The sequence below is a fragment of the Brienomyrus brachyistius genome, chromosome 3 (assembly GCF_023856365.1).
Source record: "Brienomyrus brachyistius isolate T26 chromosome 3, BBRACH_0.4, whole genome shotgun sequence".
Classification (NCBI taxonomy): domain Eukaryota; kingdom Metazoa; phylum Chordata; class Actinopteri; order Osteoglossiformes; family Mormyridae; genus Brienomyrus; species Brienomyrus brachyistius.
Window position 1 is genome coordinate 18,221,412 of NC_064535.1, and position 22,887 is coordinate 18,244,298.

Below are 22,887 nucleotides of genomic sequence, written 5' to 3' on the forward strand. Positions count from 1 at the left end.
TCTTGTAAACCTATTTATTTCCACCCTTTTAATTACAACATGTGAAGCGTAATCGTTTGATAACACATACAGAATTATACAACTACTTATTGTTTAATTGCCAATAGATTCTTTTAATAGATATTTTTTACAGTCAGTCGTTGGCACATAACCATTTCAGCTGCCCTCAGTAAATAAAAAAAAGACATTTCTGGAAAAAATATCTATACATATATTTACATTTGATTCTAAACTAAATCAATAAAGGACCGTGCAGACAATATTTGTCTACAAAGTAAAATTTAAAAGAAAACTCCACCAGTTTCACCAGTTCAGCCTTAACGATGCTGATTGTGTCACATCAGAAAAACATAATTTAAATCTCAAATTATTTTCCGCTAATTCCCGAATAGACAAACCAGCAAAAGGAAATTACATGGAGTGGCTTTATAATGAAATCACCGGAGTATAGATAAGCATGTCCTACAGTTTTAAAAACATTTTTGATTAAATAACAATAACAATACATGTTGGCAGTGTGCTTTTGGTAAATGCAATGGACAGCATTCGATAACAGCATCGATCAGCATGCAGGTCATCACACGTTGAACTGCCAACGCACTGCCGTTAAATGAATGCCCTCAGATCTGTTCTCAGGTAGTCATATGGAAAAAAAATATACAAAGTATCACGCGCGTTTAGAATAATATACACCTTGATCGCTACACAGTAAATATGATTTTATGTTTAAGATTAAAAAAAAGTTATGTTCAGACAGTATACAGTATGCTGTCTTTGATATGACAGGATAAACAAATACCTTTCATAAGGTGATAGAAAATTCATAGAAAGCAGAATGCAAACCCTGTGCTGTAAAATATATGTTTCAGCTACATAAATATGTCATATTACATAATTTCTGTATGTGGTACAGATAATTCCATATAAAATATAAAATCAGTGCGCTCTCTATCTAAAAGAAACGCGAAATTTATGAATGTTAACATTTTTAAAGAGGTAATGCACAATCAGTACATTTCACTCAAATAATCTATGGTAAAATTATTTGAATTTTTTTTGATAATGAAGTTTAAGTTGCAGCTAGTTTCAGATATCTAAGGCTCTGTTTACACTTGGTTTAAAAATGTGACTTGCTTGATCAGAACACAAGTGAACAAGCATAAATGATGAGCAACGCACATTGTGATCCAATCACCCAAACCAATTACTGAGGTGGTCTGGGATGCACTTCACCATACATCTTTTTAGTGTGATGATAAATGGGTCACCGAAATGCATGTCAGAATAATTGTAACTAAATTTGAACACGAGTGGTCAGCTGGACACCTTGGAGATGCCTGACAGATTCAGGCGTAAAGGGCAATGTGCCCTGGCTGCCTGCTTATGATCCGATAGCTTAAGACACATTTTAAAACCAAGTGTAAACACTGCCTATTGGACACAAAGGGCACCCATTCCTGATTAGCTACTAATTTAATGTCTAAGAAAAGTCAAATAGCATTCTTGAATTTTTGAGACCCACTATATTATAGAGAGCACACTATAAATATACAATCAAAAATATCAGAAAAAAAAGTCATACAAAATAAAAAATACATACATGGTGTATTTTGAGTGGATTCAGTTCCTGCAAGTTTTATGCAAATTCTTTCAAAAAACGTATTGACATCGTAAAAACAACAACTGCAAAACAGCCCCTTTGTCATTTGATCCGAGGTGAAAGACTTCTGGGTGAAAAGGTAAAAAAAAAGGAACCTATGTTTAAAAAGGATAAAAGACATAGATCTGACATTCTGTATGGGGTGTTTTTATGCAAATAATAGGCCAGAAGCAGAGAAAAAATGACTTAAAAGTTTTGATTGGCCATTCATTTGTGTCAGCTAGCCCTGTCTAACACACATTCGTTACAAAAGAATATTTGAATTATATTTGTATTTTGTAAAGCTGCATTATAAATGATCATCTCCAGATGCAATCAAGCTTATAAAATGGTATAAAACCAAAATCAGGCCACTACTGAATGTTTTGCGTTTCTGCTTTCAACAGCTCCAAAGGGTCCCTCTAATACAGATGTGACAGCTAATAACCTAAATCTTACTGTTCAATCACACTAAACACTATATCAGCCCCATAAACATAGCTGTACTATAATCTATGTGGTATTTACAGTTGGATGCTGAATGTGACATTTATACTGTAGATGTACTGTAGTTAATAATAAAAAAACCTAAATGCTTGCAGCAATGTAGCATTTGGTTTTGAAGATTCAGTCGTGCAATAAAGTTTTTCAGTTATATTCAAACCAAATGCATGTGGTATATTTGGAAATATGGAGATTGACAAGCAGAACTTTTCACGGGATCCAGGCGACAGAACCTCACAACATGAGACTGCAGGGTTTGAAACCTCACCTCCAGTTCTGCTTGTAAGCCTTCTCCTACCCGGTACTGTCCAGCAGGTACTGCTGTTCTAGAAAAAGGCAGTTACAGTTGTACCCACGTCTACCTCTTCCTTTTCCCGGTGGTGATTCAGAGCTGAATAATGAACATTTCTACATATTCTGCTAAGACAACAACAAACATTCATTGAGGAAAAGGCATCCTAACAATGCACAACATAGCATTTTCCATTCTTATCTCTGTATCACTATGGTATTACAATAAATAATGATATGCACTTTGGTAAGTCATTCAAGGAGGTTCAAAGAACAGTTGGTCAGGAATGCTTCTGTGGAAAACATTTTCCAGGCAAAAACTGGCAGATTGTGGGAAGTTGACAGTTAAGTCTGGTGAAGAGCTCTGCCCAGTCGTTTTAATAATGTATCAATGGCTTGTCCCTAATTCATTTAATCTATTCTGTTATACTAAGAGGTCAGAGTGTACACTTGTCCTAATAATTTCTGGTACAATACCACTGCAACCTCTTTTGAGCTTGAGATGGAGGGAACATAACATGACTTGAATTAATATTGTGAGCTTCACAATATTAAGGAGTACCACATGATAACCAGAGCAAACAGGTTGAAGAAATGGGTTAATATTGGTGGCATCAGTTCCTTGACATCTGCAGTGAACATGATCTCCCAGGTAATGCTGCTCATCGCGGTCTTCAGAAATTCAATTGGATGTAGGCTTCAGAATCACACATCTGGCATGGTATCGCGCTATGAAATGGCTTGAAATTGTATGAATGTCCCAATAGCTCATCTGGCTCAACACATCCGGCCGGACCCCCACTGCAGAAGTAGGGTAGCAATCTTACAAAGCCATAGAAGGGCTGGGAAATGGTGAATTGTGGGTCACATTATCCAAAGAGGCATGACAAAGGTGCTGATTAACGACGCATCAACCAGGAGCCCACCGTTGCTTATACGGTCATATCAGAATAACAGTCCTGTGTATATCTGAGAGAGAGGCATGAAAACGGTATCTATGTCCATATGGTTGATGGCATCAGGACATCAATATTTAAACTGATACAGAAATGCAATTATACCTATGACTATAAGACGGACATGTCAGAATGGATCATACCAAGTTTAGCTGCCTAATTTAAACCAGTGGCTCTTGCATGTTACCACACACAGGGCATAGCTAATAAATCAACAGAAAACTGGGGAGAACATTATATATCTGGAAACTGATTCTAAAAATACACAATAGAGAAAATTCACGTTTTCTCTATTCTGCTATTATGACATTGAGTAAAGTGTGTGTATGTGCATGTGAGAGTGCCACTCATACAAACTGGTGTATCTATCCATGTATGTTACGGCTGAAGCTGTACAGTATATCTGCATATGGTCACATTTTTCTGTTGGATGGGTATTGTTGTCAGTCGGTAAATAGTTAAACAGTAACTGGACAACTACATTTGCCAGGCCAGTTGGACATAGCAGATTATTAGGTTAGGAATCATCAAAGCACTTTTCAGGTGGAAACATTTGAGCATCCAAGGTGACATCTGCTTGTTCAGTAAGCTGCTCTGAACTGTTGGATCACAGTCTTTACTGTTGGATAAACACAAACAGGAAAGTACACTATAAAAAGTCAATGTTCCTTTCACATAGTGAATAAAAATAAAAATTAAAAAAAGCAATACAAAGGGTATACAAAACTCAAGGAACAAATTTGTAACCCAAAACCCAGTTGCTCTCTATATGTGATGTTTTGAAGAAAAAAAAATCAGTACAGGAAATTCCTGGCTTTTTTCTTTGGTGATGCTGAAGTCAGTGTTCTCACTGCTGCCCCCATCTGGAGATATCCTGCATTTCAAGCTGCTTGTCAAAAGCTCCTGCACAGTGGAAAATCTGCGCAAACTCAAAGATACCTTGTGATTTCTTCAGGTTTCCTTATATGGCTGTGTGCAAGATATCTTCAAGAAATTCTCCATCCGCTCTTACTTCTTGGCCAGTTGAAAAGGATTCTGACCCTTTTGATGATAAAAAACTTGTTCAACAGTAGTAGTGCATGAAGAATAACAACAGGAAGAGGAAAGCTCAGCCATTGTTTATGTTTTTACGAGAGTAAAAACGCTTGAAAAAAGAGACTTTTCCTTTATACTTCGTGGATGTTCACAGATGTTCAATAAGCCCTCAGTGGCAGAGCTGAATGTCTATATGAAGGATTATTTATTTTTATTTGCCAATTTGTTTGAGGTAAGCTTTCCTCTGAGCTATTAAATATGGTTTATGCAACTCATCCAAGCACGCCAATCAGGTGCAGTGCATGCAGTTAAATGAAACACGGTTAATTTAAAACAGTGCCGAGCCAGAATTAAATCACACACAATTCTCAAGATAAAATTTAATTAACTTCTGAAGACTCATATGACAAGAGTCCAGTACAAATTACCAGGTTTAATCAAAAAGATACTGAATGTGTTACACTGCTCTATGAACAAAACACTGACAATGTGATTACGCCCAAGCTAATCGGAGATCTCATTACACATAGAAATATTTCAAGAAGAAGTGGTGTGTGGCAGACAGCCATTTGCAAATACAAAGGAAGGTTTGTACAGCTAATTCCAAAGACGAGGGACTGACATTAAGCAGCGCTTTACCACAAAGACTTTTACTCCACGGACGAGCTGAAAGCACAGTGCCGTCAAAGGAAGGAAAAGCAGAGTATGCCAAGGTTCGGTCCAGAGACGGGTAAGTCTTTCTCACCAACGTGCTCCACGCTTCTGCAAGTAAGCTCTGCCCCAATGCGACGATGATGTCCATGTCTTTACAGCAAATGAATGGCAGTGGCTGAGCACAGGTTACCCCATGGAGCGGCATGGGGCGATTATTCCAGAATCCAGCACTGAGTGAAGTGCCGGGCGACGTTACACGGTGAAGAAACATAACTAATGGAAGTATTATATAATATCACTGCTGTGTATTCATCTGAAGAAGGACTCAGGCCTACTCTGACTTTTAAATATCAACAATTCAATGAGGTAAACTAGGACATAGTAGCACAAAAGCTGTTGCAGCAGCCTGCCTCACAGCGAGCAGCATTAAGGTTTATCATCATGAAAAACAATATAAAAGGAGCGTGTGAGTGTTACGAAGCAGTAAGAGGTGCTATATATAATCTGGCAGGAGATGCTATAAGGTATTTACACTTTACCAAGACAAAAAAGATGATATATCAAGCTGAAGCTGAAAATGAATTTAAAAGGCTGTTACAGCACCACCCTCCCAGAGTTAGTGTAGTACAGGCTGACATGCTGATGCGACTTGAGTTTTAAACCTTACTCTTACTACCTTGGTTGAAGAATTAAACCTTCAGTTCGAGTTGGGGACATCTTAGTTAAAATCTTTACCAGAATACAAAATTTTTAATTGCAAAACAGACCAATAAGTGTTTAATATGAAATTCATGAAGGGTTGGGAATAATATTCTCATTAGGTCCAAAGTCATCTGTTGTACAGCAGCCTACTGCATAACACTCTACTAAGTATGCTTATCAGCAGTGGTGGGCACAGCGCACCAAAAAGTTAGCTTTGGTATCCACTAATCCTCTAACTCCAAAGAGTAATTTAATAACACTTAACCAATAAGCCACTAAAATATTTAGTGGAAGCTAACGATAACCGCTAACTGCTAAGTTTTAATATATGACTTCAGCTTTGGTTTGGTTTTTGGCTCTGAAACCCTTAAAAATATACCTAGAGATTTAAAAGTTTAACCAAGTTACCAGTGCAAATTCTAGGCAAAATCAACAGTGTCCTGGTCTGGCAACAACTATCAAGGACTCGGTTACAGGAGACCCACACAGCACAGCTGTCTGGCAGCTCCCCTTTTTACACCAATGAGCATTCTGGGAGGGGTACTGTCATTTTGAGAGAAGTATTGTCATTCTGCGGGGTGCTGTCTAAAACGTTAATTTGTTGTTTCAGAAAATAGATGTACTACATGAAGTGCTAACCTTTTTCACTTCATCTTTTTAAGAATTTAATGAGTTTGATAAAGAATTAATTAGGACCTTTGAACTGCCCAAACTCCATGTTTCCAGCCTCACAATTCAGTGCAGCATGGTCTAATACAAAACATTATAATCCAATAAATTAATAGGCAATGTCCCTTCACATTATGCACAAATATCATGCAAATGCACTAACAGTATACTTCTTAAACATATTGAAATATTGCAGAGGCATAAAAATCCATTACACAAATGTTGCCAGTAATTAAAAATAAACCGTCTGTACAAAAATTTTGCATATTTTTTTCTTGTTTTAGTCCCTTAAAAAAAGCACATAAAAAGTACAAAAATAAATATTCTATGTACAATTACACATGCCAGTGTGGGATAAGAATCACTGCAAAAAAAATACAAAAAAAGGTTAATCCATGCCCTTCACAAGTTAGTCATGAGATCAAAAATTTATCACCCATAAAGTCAGTAAGGTGCAACCATTAAAATTGTTTTACAGTATATGATGACAAGATGGGTTTATATACAGTGGGTGGGGTCAAAGGGCAGACTGCATATGCATGCTGTTGTAAAGGCTGAAGCAATCAAAAACGCTGTATTCCACTTACTTTATTCCAACAGCCTGGAACTGGCAAGCCATCATCACCCTGGCAAAGAGATAAGACACAGGTGAACAAGTGTGCAGGTGTTGTAATCTATACTTTGAATACTCATACTCATCAGGACAGCATGAAATCAAGTTCATGGTAAAAGCCCATGGTGGACTTGAGAAAATATGTGCTGCGTTCAAGGACTCGAAATGAGCCATGGCTGCTGTATTTTATGTACAAGGTTTAAAATGTGCTGTATTGTTGGGGTTAGAGTGTAACGTCTAAGACCCTTAAAATCGGCTGATTATCACTCAGTGTTTTGTACCCCTGAGGTTCTTTTGATTATATCCACAAAAACCACTGGGATGGATCAGTACAGTGGCCCTCGACGAGGTGGAAGGCTGTTTGTCTTATCACTACCCCCCCAATTCCCACAATCCTTCACTGCTGGATCAATACCAACCGGGCTGCTTCTTTGGCCCACACGGGATTCCCTCTTCACACCCCTCCACATCAGTCTCCAGGGCATTTGCCCGCATGCCAAGCTGTGTACCCCATGACCCAGGTATGAGGGTGACCACAAAGAGAAGTTGATGCACGTTGTCTAGGTGATGCCAAGAGGCACAAGTGATAAAGGTGGGTAGTGGGCCGGAAGCCAGGCAGGACATGGGGGTGTCTGTTAATGATGGATTCACACACATGACGCTGAGGGATATTAAGCGTTTGCTTCTACAATGCATTCATATTACTGAAGAGCTTGGAGATATTTCTCCTCAAGGGTTGGCTGTCTTCTTCCCACTGTTAGTCTGTGTTGGGTACAGCACAAGTTTAAAAAGGAATTAGACAGTGAGCATGCAGTGAAGTGGCATTTTTGCAATGTAGTAGGTCAGCTGTGTACAGAGGTGGTTTCCGTTAAGTCCTGTCAGATATTTATGAGAGTGACTTGTACTCATTAAACTTTAGTTAGATTAGTATGGTTCAGTAAGAAGAGCTGAACAAACCAAGGACATCAGTAACAAAGGGGGAATACTGGGGAAATTAGCAGCAGGTAATTGTTTAGCAATAGCAAACTTTACCCATGTGTGCTGACAACAGTCAGGGCTGGGAAATACCATGTTTTAAGTACATGGCAAAATACTTGAGGTCAAATACTTCTGCATGCTTTGAAAAACCATTGCAAACAATTATGGGTGACATATTAGTGTATCAGAATCTGCCCAGCCCCAGCTGCTGGCCCCACTCCTGGGCTGAAGGGTTAGGGTTAGGGGCACACAGCCATGCGAGAGGGAAGGGAGAGGACACCCTACCACAGGGCACGGGGCATCCAGCCCATCCAGGCCCGGCAGACCCGGTTCACCTTTCTCCCCCTTAAAGCCTCGGAATCCCTGTTTGCAAAATCAATGACCGTCAACATCCAGGCATCCAGAGGTCACCGGGGGACCCCATGCCCCCCCCACCCCACGGGGGCAGGCCTGCACAGTACACGCACTGATGCATGCAGGATGCCCCTGACTGCTAGGAACAGGCTGACAAGGGCCAGAGTTGGGGCATCAGATAGGTCAAGGACATCACGTCTTGGCTTTGCTTGTGGAAATATTTTCAGAGGATGTTTTAGAGGGTGATAGTGTCGCGCAGATAGAGGACCTGCACCTCTAATGATGAGGCCATGGAATTTATTCCCAGAAAAACACCAACAATATAATGAGAATTTGGAGCTGGTAAAATATGCAGAGGTAAACAACCAATGGAAGTATTCTCCCAAACTGTTATGTGAACCCGGAACTGCATTGAGGGCCCATGCCACTTCCACGTTCCCGTCAGTCTCAGCTCTAATCCTGAAAGGAAACCCCTTCCTTAGGTCATGGTCCGTGGTCCTGCAGAGCTGTGCTGCATCCAAGTGCATGTGTGTGTCCCTGGAAATGAGGCTGATGACGGCAGCTGCTGGCTGTCCAACCAGGGCCAGAAGGTACTATAAACACAAGGCCATTTGGACCACAACCGTTCAGGGAGAGTTTGATTAGTTAGAGGCCAAAAATGAAGGAGACCATAGTAAACCAGCTCTGAAAATGTGTGGATTGTTTGAATATGGTTGGAGAAAGAGCTTTATTTACACTAAATGACTAACAGACCATTTAATGGCATTAAACTATCTCACCAAGAACACCAGGCATTTTTCATTTACCTAGGTAAAAATCTATTTAGATTGTTTATATCTATTATAATGAAATAACTGAATAAATTGAAGGTTCTGTAACCAACAACCATCTACAGAAAACCATTTACCGACTGGTCCCCTTCATCTTAGGCCCCCAACTGTCACTGAGCACATACTCAACATACCAACGGACACGGGGCATCTAATCCAGGTGCTCCTTGGTCTCCCTTATCCCCTTTGGCCCCCCTGTTGCCTTTCTTGCCCCTCTCTCCCTGCAAATAATAGTGCATTCAGAAAGACAGGGTTCAGACCTCCTCACTCTGCCAGACCAGATCAGCAGATCCGTCGAGAAGCACCATCACCTACTCGACTCCTTCCAAAAAACATCAAGAGATACCCAGAGAGGTATTTCAGAAAATAATGAAAAAAGACAACTAAAATATAGATGTGCTTTATTAAAGTGGGAATTTGGCACACGATGTTTTGAAAGTGGCAATTTAGGGGTCAGATGTCAGTGTCAAGGGTGGGAGGGACAAGGGGCTGGAAAGTTAGGAATAGGAAAAGAACCTCATGCTGTTGGTGAGAGGTTCTGCTACATTCATTGCTGTCCCATTCAGTCACTGATTCCTCTACCTGATTACCAGCTAGCTAGCTAGCTTCACTACATGAGTGATTACCTATATAATTCCTGTGAAAAACACCTGTATTCACAGATCACAGAATGATCTATTCAATGTTCCACAAAAACTAAAGACTAAAAAGTGAAACAGCTCTGAATAACAGCATCATTTATTCTAATAAATTCATTGAAACCCAAGTTCTGCATCTTCATACCGGGAATGTAAATGAATTAATGCAACGCATTTATTAAGTACTGCATTTCAGTCTAGGAATCAGAGCATTCCAAATGGCAAAAACAACTTCAGTTGTAAGCACAGCCACAGAACAACTGCAACTTCTGTGCATTATTAAGTTCATTTGTGATTAAAGAGTTTTGAAAATTAAACGGCATTGTATGAAACAGAAAATACAGTAAATAATGAATTTTCAATAATTTCCAATGACATTTTTCCCAGGATAATCAATGAAAAAATAAATTCGTGAGGACTGATGGCATGTCTGTGTAATTGATCGAAAACAGCTGCCAGGTTATATATAGCGAACCCCAAGCTCTGAGCTACTCCTGCCAAGTTCATGCGAACGTCTCCATTACAGATAGACGCGCACTAAGAAATCCCTTTGATGTTTACAACAAGGCACCAGTAGGCAGTTTAACACGAAAATACTTCTTTTGTGTGTCAACCTCAAAATGACTCTACAGATATATTTTCCATGTAACCTGGAGCTCACAGAACCTTGCCTAAACTGAATTACAGGTCCTCTCACCAAAGGCATGGGCTAGGGTGATCAAAACAACATTAATATGTCTAGCGTGGCTATTGGGGGTAAACAGAGGTATAATACAGCTAGCCACCACATGATGGTCTGACAACGCTGAGCTTTCTTACAGGAGGCGTGGGAGCTCCACTGCAGCAACACACAAATGTTTACAGAGCATCTGCAGGAGCGTTGAGAGAGCGTTACACACTAGCCTTAGAGGAGGAGGAGAAGGAGATTAATGGTGGGCTGACAGGTGTGAGAGGGCAGGAGAGGAGGATTAACCCAGGCTACGCATTAGAATGTAGAGGAGCAGGAGGCCAGGGGGTGAGAGGGAGAGAAGGCAACCCAGCGAGGAGCCAGGAGACACAGGATGGGGTGCAGGGGGAAGGGGAGGAGGGAGACCTGTGGAAACAGAGGAAGACAGCAAAGAGTCATGCATAGTTTTCAGCACTGTCAAGGAGATGCTCGCTCCTTCACAGAGCCAAAAAGCAGGCTTGAAGCCCTAGAGATGGGTCTCTATGACCACCGGCATATTTGTACTGGAGTAAAGCTGTAGAAGGCACCATGGGAGCATGGTGCTTCAAAATAAGAAAAAGAACAAAAGCAGATTGTTATACATTGACAATTCCCACTACATTTGCATGAATTGTTCTTTTGTTATAAATTTGGATATGCAAAGAGTAACATTTGACTTGGTGCTGTTCACGTTGCTCTGACAAACAATGACATATCGGGAAAGAGTGCAGATCAATGTTAAAGGGTCACGCACAAACCCAGTGGGAACACAGGAGTTAGTGCAGGCTTAGCATTGAGAAATCACATGTTTGTTGAAACGTAGGACTGTTCACGTGACACTAAATGAGTGTAAAATAGAGGAACAGCTCATGGTCGGGTATGGCCACTGGGGGGAGCCATTATCTTCAGGCTAATTTCCTGACAACTTCTCAAAACTAATTATCTAAATGCAAAAAGATATAGGTGCACTGATTTAAAATAAGCTTTTATTGTGTTAAGGCCAGTTATTCTGCTGGTTAAAATGTAATTTTAACACAGACATCATACGTCAAGAGATTTAAAATGGGATATAAAGTCAGGTAAACATAAGCCAGGAAGTATATCAGCCAAAATGGAAATGGGCCAGGGTCCACAGACACAGTGAACCACACTCAGGGGAGCAAAGTGGAGAACATCTGCGTCCCATGATCATTTATAGTATTTTAGTAATAAAGACTGACTAGCCCCCCTTATTATAAATGAGGGAATGGCGGCGATGGGGATCCAGTCTAACTGTACGGTCGTCTTTAGTCAGCAGGACACTGCACTCTACATGCAAACATTACGCATTTCAGCTTTCTGGCGCAGCATCAAACAGTGATCGGCCTTTTGAATCCTCTAAGAGTAGTTGCCCTTAATGAATGAGAGCGCTTTCATCACACAGACGCTCCCCTGCCTTTCCATCATTTACACTCATTTAGCCCCTGCAGAGTTCAGACTAACTCTGATGCTAATCTGAAATGAAAAGCTGCAGGAAAACAATGAGCTTCACCTTACAGAAGGCAAGGACAGGAAGGTCATTAATCATTCAAAATACATGAATTACAGAACAACTGAATTTCAGACAAGCAATATTTAATTCTTTTCACACATGCTATAATTTTCCCTGGAGTATTGAACAAAGAACTGAAACAAATTTAACACCGGTTAATTTATATTGACCAAACTATGATAACTGAGAATCCACGATGCTCCTTTTCACATGCCTAATGCTTCAAAGCAGCAACGGCACAACTATACAGAGGGTGTGAGTTTTTTCTCAGACAGATAAACACACCCAGATGCCATGACAGAGTCACGCTGCTCATCCAGGCGTGCCTGCTGTGTGCGAAACCACAGCACATTTACAACACTAAAGAACATGCCTCTACCTGAGAAAGCGGACTAAAGCCTTCCCAGAAAGCCAGCACATGCCAGGAGCATGGGGGATTACAGCACCTGCCCTTTAATATAATCTTTAATATAGTCTTTTCATAATTCAAGCTTACATTTTTTATTTCTAAATAAATTCATTCTTCGGCTTGAATTAATGTTTACTTTGAACTCCAGGAAAATTCCCTCAGTAAAATTTTTACACTAACAATTACAGACCAATTACAAAAATGAGTTTTCTTACCCGATTGCCTTTCAGTCCTTGTGGTCCTACTGAACCCTTGAACACAATGGAAAACAGCGAGATGTTAAACTGTTTATTGGTTCTAATGCGCAGATCATGACAGTACATTAGTCATAAGGACATTGTTTCTTAGCACAGTAATCTGTTTGCCTTCTGTAACCTTGCTTGTGTCTGTGTACTACTTGTGTATAGAAATCACTTCCCAGATATCCACTTCCTCTCATTTTCTTCTCAGTTTGCTCTCCCTGCTAACAACATGTTTACAGAGAGTCTGAAATGATAAGCAGAGCTGCCCGGCTCTGAGTGCTCCACGTCCTCTGTGCACTGGAGGGACAGCCCACCCCGACACAGCTGGACAGGAGGATGCATGTAAGCATGCATTACGTAGAGCACCTGGACATACTTACATGGATGCCCTGTGGGCCACTTGGTCCTGGCATGCCTGAATCTCCTTTGTCTCCCTACGTCAAGAAAAAAAGGACATTGCGAATAATGATATTATATTCATCCCCATGGGAAAATATGTGTTTTCACCTGATCTTCCTTGCTCTTCGTGAGACACACAGACACATATAGAGGTGAGAGCAAGCTTGGGGCTCAACGTGCTGGGGCAGCCAGCATTGGCCACCCTGGAGCAGTTGGGGTTAAGGACCTTGCTCAGGAACCAACCAATGGCATCAGTCTGTAGGCCACGGGATTTGAACCAGCGACATTCCGATCACAGAGGAACCCTAACCCATACACTGCCATACATTATCCACAAACTGCGAGCCAATAACAACAAATAAACTAGTTATTATAAATGATGGGAGTGCTCAATAAATATTGCTTTAGTATTACAGCCAGCGATACCGCTGAGTATAAAGGTATAGCATACCACCTGCTGGATCACTTACAATTTTTGTTTTGCAAATAAATAAGCAACTTACATCCCTTACAGCTAATTAGGCTAATGCATGCTTCTGCCAGGGTTAACGACTCTCACATGCTCACCTTTACACCTTTTGGTCCTGCTGGCCCTTGAATGCCCACTGGTCCAGTCAGACCCTTTGAAATGAAACAACCATCAATCAGCTTAAATGTAAAGTAAACTTTTAGTTGTTTTGGGAACAAGCTTATACCCTAGAATCAGAGGGGGAACTGAACAGAGGAGAATTTCTTAATTGGTGTGTTTTAATTTATACCATTTTCAAGAACACCAGCTTTCTAACGCTGGAGAACTTAAAACATGACACATTAGCATGTTACTTAAAGTCATGTTTTGAGGAATTTATAAACACATTCATAACAAATAGCAATCCATTCATAAAGTATTATATACATGGCTATAAATATTTATGACAAGGCATAAAACATTATAGCCATGTTTATTACACATTATAATTGCCTTAGGAAGCTCTCATCTATAATGCACTGTACTGTAGATACCTTTACAATGCATTAAAATGGTTGGTATAAGCATCAAGAATGCTTTCTACTGGAAATTACTAAAAACATGGCCTTAAGTGAAGTGTTACCCATGACACTTATACTATCATATTCTCTTCTCATTTTAACAGCTAATTACCAGCCTTTAACCTCAGGGAAATGTGTACATATAACACTGATATATAGATATATTGCATCATGCAGTCGTATCCCAGCATGCTTCACTGTTACATAACAATGGGAAGAATTTGCAACGGCACAGAATATCTGCATTAGGAAATTTCACCCTGATTCACGTGCTGTTTTGGACATACCCACCTGACAAGTCTAAGGTTTTGGCTTTGGCTGAAGGTGATGTCTGGGAGCTCAGCCACAGCACACCACCTCCAATAATACATGGACAACCTCCACATACAACTGCTGTTTCCAACTAACAAGTTATAATGTTCGAATTACTGCCCACTGTTTGAATGTGGGCAGACACGTGACTCAGTGTGGGACCAATGTTGCTCATGCTGGGGCAGACTGAACGGGTGTCTGCACCAGGTCTCCCCCAGGGAGACAGAGAGGCGGGCTGAGGCCCAGTACATGAGAGAGCAGGCTGAGAGACATGCATGCAGATGAACGGGCAGACAAACAGGCACGACGACTGACTGCATGCATGTAGACCGACTGCATGCATGTAGACAGGCAGACAGACAGGCAGAAGCAGGGCGGGGGCATGGGAAGGTGGGGGGGGCGTGTGTGGGGGGGGGGGGCGGATGTGAGCCACTCACCACTGGACCAGGCTTTCCGTCTAAACCATGAGCCCCCTGGACAGTGTGTAAACAGTTAGACAGGAGAGATGGTGGGGGGAGGGGGGGGTGGGGGTGGGGGTGGGCAGGGATGTGTGGGTAGGGGTGAGTGAAGCAGGGACTGGTGGAACTTACAAACACCTCCTGATTGGGTGACCAGGACTGCATATTGGTGAGGCGAAAAACCAACAGTAACTCCCTTTGAAATGTGTACATGTTCATTTAAAATGGGCAGAAAGTGTTGTGTTCTACATGAGCATAAACAGCAGTGGGTTGTGTGAAGTTTTACAGGAAACGAAACAACACATTACTGCATATTGCTGGTATGTATGCTTACAACCGTAAGGACCAATTAAGGAAGCTGAAGCTTTGGTTTTAACAATTCACCATCATAGATAACAGGATAAACTATAATCCAGTAGCGGTGAAAAGGCTCGACGATATCTGATAGATTGTTTTTGTTTCACATCAAAAGGAGTTACTGTACCATTGATGGTGTTACTTCTTATTGATCAATGATCTATGACAACGCACAGGTAAACCATAAATTAACAGAAAGGGCCCCACCAGGAGCATACAGCATGTCAACATGAAACATGTCTACATTTTACACAATGCTAAGGAAATGAAATTAAATGCCACATATTTCTTCACATCAGACTTTAAGTCACCATATCTATGTGTATGGATTACTCGAGAGTGTAGATTTAGTATGTTTTCTGGGAGGAGCTGAAATGCATACAAGGCCACTTTCAGTTGGTTAATTGTTCTGTCACTACAGTCATGGTGGAGTTGCAGTAGTATTCTGGAAATTTTAGAAGACTAGCAGCAAATTATCAGCTCTGAAACAGTTCTTTAAATCTAGAGAAACAGAGAAAAGTCCTGCTGGAGCCCCAAACTCTTGTTTTTCATGAATGAATTTTAATTAGCCAGTTAGGAGCAAGATGAGTTTAATTTTCATTACCAAGATCTTTGGCAAAATAACCATCCAAGCTCCTTAATTACCTGTGTTCTCAAGTTCTTGGTACAAAATAAAGTATAACAGACAGCACAGGCAGTTAGCTGTGTCTTAGCTTACGGCTAAGGGGCACTCGCATTGTTAATAGTCTGTAAAGCAGGCTAGCAGAAGCAAAGGCATACAGGGCCAATACTCACAGGCAATCCTAGGTGTCCTCTGTCCCCCTTGTCACCCTTCAACCCAGGTCCTCCCTTCTCTCCCTTCATGCCAATGCCAGGCTCCCCCTGGAGCACATAAAATAGAGCCTCTTTGAGTTCTGCATGTAGACAAAACAAAAGTAGACTTTCGATATGTCACAAAATGAATGGGCCAAAGCACAGAAGTGTCTTGACATCAATTATACAGCATAGACCGGGCTGCCATAATCTCTTACCTTTACACCCAATAGTCCTGGAGGCCCCTGGAAAGCACAGAAGTTGATTAAAGAAGGTTGCCAAGATGAAGCTGACATCCACACATATCAAAAAACCACTGACCGACTGTCCCACAAGTGCCTTTATGGTATTAATATCCACATTGTGCATGAACAACATGCACGTACACATGTGCTGGGAACCCTGGATTCATCGGCAAAATAAGGAAAAATGCATAAATGGTCATGGTCCTTACAGCAGAGAGCATAGTGAATTTGCTATTCATACTCACCATAGGACCGACGGGCCCTTGCGGTCCTGGGGACCCTTGAGGCCCTGGAGGTCCAGGTGGCCCATACACCTGCAAGGCAGTAACAGGTCATGGCTTTGAAGTCTGTGCATCGTCTTACAGGACTGTTCTAATCCTCCATTTACCACCTAAAACCCAGATGTGAGATGTCTGTCTGTTCTTGCAGAAATGCCATATTACATAAGAACATAAGAAATTTACAAACGAGAGGAGGCCATTTGGCCCATCAAGCTTGTTTGGGGAGAACTTGACTAATAGCTCAGAGTTGTTAAAATCTTATCTAGCTCTGATTTAATGGAACCCAGGGTTTTAGCTTGTGCTACACTAGCAGGAAGACTATTCCATAATCCAACTACACACTGTGTAAGGAAGTGCTTCCTCAAATTCATTTTAAAATGTTTTCCCGCTATTTTCCACTTATGGCCACAAGTTCTAGTATTTAAACTAATATTGAAATAGCCATTTGGCTGAACAGCATCCAGACCTGTTAGAATCTTATATACCTGGATCATGTACTCCTTTAGTCTCCTTTGCTCGAGGCTAAACAGATTCAGCTCAGCTAACCTCTCCTCATAAGACATTCCTCTAAGACCAGGAATCATTCTCGTAGCCCAACATTGCACTCTTTCCAAGGCAGCAATGTCCTTCTTAAGGTATGGTGACCAAACCTGCACACAGTATTCTAGGTGGGGTCTTACCAAGGAATTATATAATCGTAGCATCCAAGTGGAACAATTTAACCAGTTTACTGTATGTATTGGTGTCAATATCATTAATGTAAATTAAGTACAATAGTGGTCCTAAAATTTAACCCTACGTTACCCCACTATGAACGCAGGCCCACTGTGACATTGTGCCTCTAATAACTACTCCCTGCTTGCTGTCTGTTAACCAGTTTTCAATCCAAGCTGCTACAGTTCCTAAAATCCCTGCAGCTTTGAACTTAAGCAAGAGTCATTGAGCTTAAGCAAAGGCCTTCTGGAAATCTAAATAGATCACATCGTAGACCTGTTTGTGATCAGTTTCTCTTGTAGCTTCCTCAACAAATTCAAGTAGATTAGTTAAACAGAGTCTACCTCTCCCAAATCGATGTTGGTTATCCCTCAGAATGTTATTTGAATTCAGGTAATCTACCACTTTCGTTTGGATTATAGCTTCCATTACTTTTCCAGTAATGCTAGAATGTAATGCTGATTGGCCTATAGTTTGCTGGGTTACTTCTATCCCCTTTTTTGAATATGGGTGTTATATTAGCATGCTTCCAATCAGAAGGTACCACACCAGCAGATAATTTCTGGAATAGTAAAGTTAAAGGTTGGCTAATAATATCCCTTATCTCTTTTAAAACTATAGGTAAGATGCCACCAAGGCCCTGTGATTTATTTGTTTTGAGTTTAGCTAGGCTGTGTACCACATCAGCCTCAGTTGTACATATATTGGTCATAGACGACATTGTATTCATTCTAAATGGTGGTAAGTTACTCGTGTTCTCTACTGTGAACACCCATGTAAAATAATCATTAACCTCACTATATCAATTTCATTTTCAATTATAAGGCCCTTACTATCCTGCAGATTAGTGATTTCAGCTTTTAGAGCTCTTTAGGAGTTAAAAAGCCTCCAATGCAATCTTCCTTTCTACATTCCTCTTGGTGAGTCTAATGTTATTTTTTTAACTCAGCCTGTAGACTTAGATACTCCTGCTTTATTTTGAAATCATTAGTTATTTTCCATTTGTGGAACTGAGCCCTTTTCCTCCTGACTTTATTCTTAATTTCTGTAGTAAACCACCTTGGCTGCAGTTTCCTAGATTTAGTTTTGCTGGAAACAGGTATGAAATCCTCCTGCACTTGCAACAATGTGCTTTTAAAAAAGTCTCATGCCTCTTCAATCATATTGCTATTTATTGCTATTTGCTATTTAACTCCATCCAGTTTACAGTTTCTTTTTTCAGTCTCATACCATTAAAGTTAGCCTTCCTAACATTGTATGCTTTTGTTTTGGACTCTGCTCTTCGGACACTAAAATTAACCTCAAATTTAACCATGTTATGATCGCTACCTTGCCTGCAAGTTTTCTTTTACATACACTGCAACACCCCCTCCCTTCTTGCCTATCTGGTCTCTACGGAACAACGTGTAACCACCCATATTATATTCTTCTCCATCATTGTCACTCATCCATGTTTCTGTTATTCCTATAATGTCATGTCTGATGAAATTAAGGCCTCTGAATCATGATTTTTGTTCCTAATGCTCCTAGTGTTTAAATACAGACCGCAAAGGGTAGGTCTTTTACAGTGCCCACTTTTAATATTAACTGGGGCTTTCCATCTCTCCCCACCTATATTCTTAACTAACCTTCCTGCCCCCCCAGTCCCTACTTTAAACATTCCTCAACTACTCTACACATACACCTCCCCAATACACTGGTTCCTTTCTGGTTCAGATGCAAATCATCCGGCTTGAACAGGTCCCACCTGTCCCAGAAGGTCTTCCAGTGCTGCATAAACCAAAACCCCTCTTTCCTACACCACCATTTTAGCTACGCATTTAATCCCCTTACAGTATCTCAGCTAACTTAGCCTGGCTTGCATTTGGCTCGGGAAGTATTCCAGAGAATACTACCGTGGATGTTCTGCTTCTAACCTTATCCGCAACTTCTATAAATTTATCCTGCAGAACAGCCCTCCTGCCCTTTCCTATGTCGTTGGTGCCAACATACACCATGACCATTGGATCCACCCCGGCTGGGGCCAAAAGCCTGTCCACACGATTCAGAATGTCCTCTACCTGGGCACCAGGCAGGCAAGACACCATACAGGATCCTCTATCATGGGTGCACACATAACTATCTACACCTTTAATAATTTAATCCCTTACTACCACAACCTCCCATCTCCTGGGGGTAGGCAGCTCCTTGGTGCCCAAGGGCCCACCTGCCTCCCCAGTCTCTTCCGGCTCTAAAGTTGGAAGCACCTGAAAGCAGTTAGACACAGTCACTTCAGGTGATGCCGCCGCTGTGAACTGTGTACATCTTTTTCTACGTCTATGACGTACGTTCACCCAGCTCTCTCGACCTATCTGTTCTTCATTCTCCCTCCTCCCCGCTTATGACATATAGTACACACCGTCTCCCTAAAAGGTGTATTAACTCTCTCCTTTAACTCATTGTTGTGTTGGATGAGAGCCAGTTGCTGCTTGAGGTCACAAACTTTGACTATGAGTGAGTCCACTAACTTACATCATTCGAAGATGAAGTCCGACTCAACGGAAACATCCAGAAGGGCAAACATCTTGCAAACACAACACTGAGGTGGCCCCATAGTTACCTAACTCATTATGACCCAGTCCTTTACTTCCAGCCCAGTATATTAATATTGTGTGTTTAACTTTTAGTTGACGTATAGTTAAAACAATAAAGTGCTGAGTACAATAAAACACTAAATTAACACTTTAAAAACAGAACTTTTTAAATGATCTGACATCATCATAGATAACAACCTTTGAAATTAAACTTTTAAAATACCCAAATTAACAATCACCTACAAGAGACTAACTTCCTGATGAACAACGTTTAACTAAAATAAAGCGAAGCGAAGTTGCTCTTGGGAGGCCGAAAAACCACAAGAAAACCCTCTCAAAGCAGGCTACTGTCGGAGCGAGAAAATAAGCGGAGAATGTCCCCCCTGCCCCGACTGGCGACCGAGCAAAGCTCTGGAGCAACTTATGATACCGACGTTAGATAATATTACCCTGCGGGTGTTTGTTGCGAAGGTACTCAGACAGAAACGCTGCTCACGCGACACCCGCAGCTATCAATTACACTCGTGCTGTTTATTAACAAGGACAGACAAGCACTCACGCCGATGCGGAAAAAAATAAAAAGTGAAACAACCACCACCCACACAACCATACTGGCACACAAACACTCAAATATACTTCCAAATAATTCCAGTCAACCGCTTCAATAGGCGCAAAATACAACACGAGTGCACACAGCATCTACACCATTCCCTCACAGTGCAGCAATCCCAGCAGCCTCTTCAGAATGCAGAAGTTGTCAGCTTTCTACTTTTTCCAAATGCTTATTCACAATAGCAGCACTTATGTGGAATGAATGGGCAGCCTTGAACGCAACAGCTCACTTTGCTGCAAATATGAAAGGGTTTTAGGATGGTATCAGGCAGGGGCTGGTACTGTATACAACTAAGGATGCTATTCACACAACCGAACACAGCAAAGGGAGAAGCCTTACTGCATCAGATCTTTCCCCCTTCTCTCCAGGTTCACCCTTCTGGCCCTAAAATGAGAAGCAAAACAAGCACAGTAACATCGAGTGAAATGGAATCATATTCATCTGTGTGGTTTTGGCTCCCACAATCAATCCCGGGGCTGAAGACACCTCAGACATGAATGCTGTGCCGCGTACCGTCAAGCCAGGCATTCCGACAGGGCCAGGCGGTCCAGCTGTCCCTTTCTCTCCAGTAGGACCATCTAGCCCCTACAGAACAAAGTAGGAGAGAACTTTCATAGGAAACATGCACGTTGTATTTCATTACGAAAACACATTTTGTGCATTTACAAAACAAATGCATTTCTATCAATTCTTTTGATGACGGGGATATTGAATGGTGAATGGTGGTCAGCTGACTTCTTCAGAGGCAAAATTACCATTATGAAGTGTTATTCAGTGGTTTTATGTACATTGCTCAATCAAGTCCAGGGAAAAAAAAACATTCAAATCAATATCTATAGTTAGATTGGAAGCAGACATTGACTTTTCATGAGCATTTGTGGTTGAGGGCAATGGATTGGAATGGTCCTTTATCTAAGAGGCACATATGCTGTTGAGTGTGCCACTTACAGCTGACCCAGGGGGGCCCATGCCTCCCTTGTCCCCTTTGGATCCAGGCAATCCAATGATACCATTCTCTCCCTTGGGACCTTCAGGACCCATGGGTCCAGTCTCTCCTGGCTTCCCCCTGGGGCCCTAGAGATTAAGCAAGCATCACTCCAAAACTCCAAAGTCATTCTGCTCACTGATTATCTTTAGCGCTCAGCGGGAGGGTGTTTAACTGTAGTACAAATCATGCATGTCTACACTGGTTATCTAGGGTACCTTTTCCCCATCAAGACCTGGAACCCCTGGCAATCCAACTTCACCCTGAAGAAGGGCAAACAGTTGAGGTGTAAAAAACAAACTAAACTGTTCAAGGTAATCAAAAATGACACGAATGTTAGATAATTCTGTTATTTTCTATTTAAAGAGTGTTTTCAGTGCCAGAAATCTTTCGTGTTATTTAATCCACAAGAAATTCTTAAGTCAAAAAGCATTTGGTTACAGAAGGGAAATAAATCATGCAATGCCTTGACTTTGTCATCTACTAAATTACAGTAAATTATAGTCTGTCATCCATGTTATTACTCCACATTATTCTAATGGTTAGGACGCAATGAAGATAAACCACAGTACAAATTCCAGTTCAGGTACCTAATCTCTGAATGCGCTAACATAGGTAAAAAGAAAAAAACAATGGTGGACCCTATGGCCTGCCTAAGACGTGGCCCGAATTGGGTCCTCTAGCTCATATCTGCAGATCATCGACACAGAGTGAGTCAGCGTTGCTCTGGTGATGGAGCCGATTCTACCTTTGGGCCTGCAGCTCCAGAAACTCCAGGGGGTCCTGGTGGTCCTGGGGGGCCCTAAATTAAGTAATTTTATTGGTTTGAACAATGTCTAACAAATGAACAGTATGTCTTACCATATTACACACTTAAGAGCAAATGCAGATGACATGTACATATGCAGTATTGAGCAAAAGTCCTAAGCAGTCAAAGGAAATGTTTAAAGCTATTTATCTGAGTAATTAGGGGTATATGGCGCCATGCAGGAGTGCAGTGGTTTCTCGAGCTCCCAGTTCAGCACTCAATTTTTGTGTTTTTTTTGTCAGTCAAAATGAATGCATGTGAAAGCAAGTGTGTATTAAGACACTGCGTGTTACAGTGCATCTGACCTGTCCACTGCGTGGCGTGGCAGAACAACATACAGCAGCTCAGAGGCAGGAGGAAGTGGTAGTCACGTAAGCTAAGCTAAAGGCAAACCACAACAGACCACTGACTCCGTCATTCTTCCTAGCTAACATACGTGCAGTGGACAACAAAATAGACCATCTATAGCTATATATGAGTGTACATCAGGAGATGAGGAACTGTTACATACTTTTACTGACTGTAACATGGCTAAACTACAACACGCTA

General features: G+C 41.2%; 1 protein-coding gene across 21 annotated transcripts in view; it reads right to left on the minus strand.

The window, feature by feature from the left end:
* Window positions 1-92: 92 nt before the first annotated feature.
* col13a1 (collagen, type XIII, alpha 1) overlaps window positions 93-22,887 on the minus strand; it is a 49,777-nt gene continuing 26,982 nt past the window's right edge. For 14 of the 21 annotated variants that reach the window (XM_049008784.1, XM_049008783.1, XM_049008790.1 and 11 more), the window contains 15 exons: window positions 22,279-22,332; window positions 21,749-21,793; window positions 21,494-21,619; window positions 21,059-21,130; window positions 20,885-20,929; window positions 16,610-16,678; window positions 16,338-16,364; window positions 16,102-16,188; window positions 14,929-14,964; window positions 13,718-13,771; window positions 13,132-13,185; window positions 12,725-12,760; window positions 9,360-9,446; window positions 7,038-7,076; window positions 93-4,431 (listed from right to left, as the gene is read on the minus strand). In XM_049008784.1, coding sequence (XP_048864741.1) covers window positions 4,399-4,431; window positions 7,038-7,076; window positions 9,360-9,446; window positions 12,725-12,760; window positions 13,132-13,185; window positions 13,718-13,771; window positions 14,929-14,964; window positions 16,102-16,188; window positions 16,338-16,364; window positions 16,610-16,678; window positions 20,885-20,929; window positions 21,059-21,130; window positions 21,494-21,619; window positions 21,749-21,793; window positions 22,279-22,332 — 864 coding nt within the window. In that variant the 3' untranslated portion in view covers window positions 93-4,398. Of the gene's footprint in view, window positions 4,432-4,790; window positions 6,815-7,037; window positions 7,077-8,326; window positions 8,405-9,359; window positions 9,447-12,724; window positions 12,761-13,131; window positions 13,186-13,717; window positions 13,772-14,928; window positions 14,965-15,038; window positions 16,221-16,337; window positions 16,365-16,609; window positions 16,679-20,884; window positions 20,930-21,058; window positions 21,131-21,493; window positions 21,620-21,748; window positions 21,794-22,278; window positions 22,333-22,887 lie in introns of those variants that run through there. The other 7 variants (XR_007397039.1, XM_049008781.1, XM_049008787.1 and 4 more) reach the window with 7 other exon arrangements.